The sequence below is a fragment of the Mastomys coucha genome, unplaced genomic scaffold (genome assembly GCF_008632895.1).
Source record: "Mastomys coucha isolate ucsf_1 unplaced genomic scaffold, UCSF_Mcou_1 pScaffold23, whole genome shotgun sequence".
Lineage (NCBI taxonomy): Eukaryota > Metazoa > Chordata > Mammalia > Rodentia > Muridae > Mastomys > Mastomys coucha.
In genome coordinates, this window is record NW_022196906.1 from 19,444,152 (window position 1) to 19,446,970 (window position 2,819).

Consider the following 2,819-nt stretch of genomic DNA (forward strand, 5'->3'; position numbering starts at 1 on the left):
AGTGCTAGGATTAAAGGCGTGCGCCACCACCGCCCGGCTAACAGTTCTATTCTTAAGCTTTACTTGATAGTAATCATTTGTAGCACTTGAGATTTAAAAATCTACTAAATGGAGAGGGTGTTAACTTCTATGGTTATGTATAAACTGTATACATTTTACAGTTTCTGAAGGATTCTTCACCCATATGTTTTATATAAGACTTGGAATTTGTGTCTAAAATTATGTAAATATTTGTATGCATCCAAATGATAATGGCATCTATAGCATCTAATTGTTCTTATCAGCTCATTGACAATTTAGTATTGCAGTTTTGACTTACAGACCTTAATGATTATTCCTAAATGTTGGTGGCAGGAGTCCTCTGGCACAGATGGAAGAAGAAAGAAGGGAACATGTAGCCAAAATGAAGAAGATGGAGATGGAGATGGAACAGGTGTTTGAGATGAAGGTCAAAGAAAAAGTTCAAAAACTGAAGGACTCTGAAGCAGAGGTAATCACTTTAATTAGCATCTGTCAGTATTCCTTTTAAATAATGTATTCATTAAAGTTTAAATTATATCTGTATACACTATCAGAAATAATATACAAATATAATAAAATAGAAGAATAAAAGTAACTTTTTATTTTAAGAATATATTTATGTAAGGGTTTTTTTAGCAGTATACTAAGTGAAAAGACAGAATACAAAATAGTCTACTGGCAATAAATTACTAGTTATAGTGAACAATAAAAAATATAACCCATTTCCTAAACAAACCAGCATTTATACCACTTGCCAGTAAATGGCAGTAACAGGTGCCCTCCTGAGGGACTTGTGAAGAAATCTGGGCCAAGTTACCTTTCCCCAAATGCCTACTTGTCTGTTATTTGTCCTTTCCTCCTACTTCATAGAACTCCATTCCACTATGCTTACCATGAGATAAAGTTTGTAAAGCTTTCTACTTACATATGTAAAGTATTTTAATATATGCAAATAAATATAGACGCCTATTTAGCCTTGCTTAATATAATTTGTTCTTGAATCATTCTGCTGGAAATACTTGGTATGTAACTGCTAATATTTAGCAGCATAGTGTGTCATAAGCAGTACAAAGTCTCTGATGTGTTATGTCATCTAGTCCACACTATGGACATATAAGAATAAGCATTACTGTCCATCTTCACTTGTACATATATGAGGAAGGATGAAATATGTCAGTACTACAGATGCATAAGCCAGCATAATGACCATTTGTACATGCTGCCCTAGACAACTCAGAACGTCTATTTTAAACATATATACTTTTATAAGATTTAGTTAATTATTTTTTTGTGTCAGGGTAAATGCATATCATAGCATGAGGATAGAGGTTAGAAGACATCTTGTGGTAGCCACTTTTCTCCTTCTACCACGTGTGTCCTGGGGATTAAACTCAGGTGATCAGGCCTGGTGGGCAGCCACCTTTTCAGCTGAGCATCTGTCTTTCAGACCTGTTGCTTTTTAAGTGTTAAATATTTGTAAAGAATAAGCAACTTTAAGGCTACTTCGCAGCTTGAAAAAAATGCAACTATGAATTCATTTCAGTTCAGTGTGTCCTCTCCTTTATATGCCATCTCTCTTTCCCAGAGGAAATTACTGTTCTGAATTGTGTGTGTGTGTGTGTGATTGTTTTTTATTCTTTTATATGAAATCTTTGGTACAAAATTTGCATTCTCTTGTGCTCCATTTTTCTTAATTGCTGTCATGAAAAAGGTTTCACCTCAAATTTGACTCACCTTGGAATAAATTTCTTTTATAAGAATTAGATGAAATCTTTGCAATAGGAATAAATAAAAAATTGCTTTTGAGGGTATACAAAACAAATTATATACAAATTATTATATTAAATTTTAAACCCAAAGTATTTTATCAATAAATCTTTAATGCATATAATTCTGGAATAACCTCAACTGTGTCATTGAGCATTTAGTATAGTGTGACTTAATCTGTTCTCTTTTTTTTTTTTTAATTGTTGGTTGTTTTCTTCAGAGACAGACTGGCTAGTGCTGCAATGATTTTTCTGATGACCCATTAGATGTATGCTTTTTGGTTCTGTAGTTCACTGACTTGTGAGCCAACAGTTCTTTACAACACGTTAGTTCTCAGCCTTGGAAGGACCACCAGCATTTGAATCCCTGGAACTTGTTGAAATCCAGATCTCTAAATAGAACACCTCAAGGTTCTATGGAGCTAGATTAAAGTTTAGGATTCAGTATTTTTAGCAAGCACCTAGGCAAAATTTGTATGAAGAATAATGTTGGGGAACCACTCCTTTACAAGAATTCGGAGACATCCACTACCAGGATCCATTTGGAAATAGATCCTTCACTACTTGCTAGCCACTGGCTCAGGTCTGAACCTGGAATTAGGAATCTTGGGAAAAGTTCTTTATATTGTCACCCTCTGGTTGGTAGTCCACAGCTGTTTCTTTGTAAAGAAGGAATAATGCTTTTTCTGTTCAAACTACTATACTGGTTGTCTATTATAAACTATTCACACGTCTAGGTTTGTTGCATTTGTTAAAAAAAAATGGTTATTTTATACTTTCTAAGGTAATTCTTTGAAGTCATTGGCTTTATGGGTGGCAAATGCCACAGTGGGAGGAATCTCAGCAGTGTTTCCAGGTGACACTCTGGCATTGTGACACAGGCACACATTTTTGACACAAGAATATCTATTTACATGTCCTAAGCAGTTTACTTCATCTGTGATTGTGATTTAGCTCCAGCGGCGCCATGAGCAAATGAAAAAGAATTTAGAAGCACAGCACAAAGAATTAGAGGAAAAACGTCGTCAGTTT

General features: G+C 34.6%; 1 protein-coding gene across 1 annotated transcript in view; it reads left to right on the forward strand.

Moving 5' to 3' along the window:
- Nucleotides 1-2,819, forward strand: part of Septin7 (septin 7) — a 68,608-nt gene that overhangs the window by 54,397 nt on the left and 11,392 nt on the right. The window contains exons 12-13 of the mRNA XM_031344329.1: nt 355-490; nt 2,742-2,815. Coding sequence (XP_031200189.1) covers nt 355-490; nt 2,742-2,815 — 210 coding nt within the window. The remainder of the gene's footprint in view (nt 1-354; nt 491-2,741; nt 2,816-2,819) is intronic.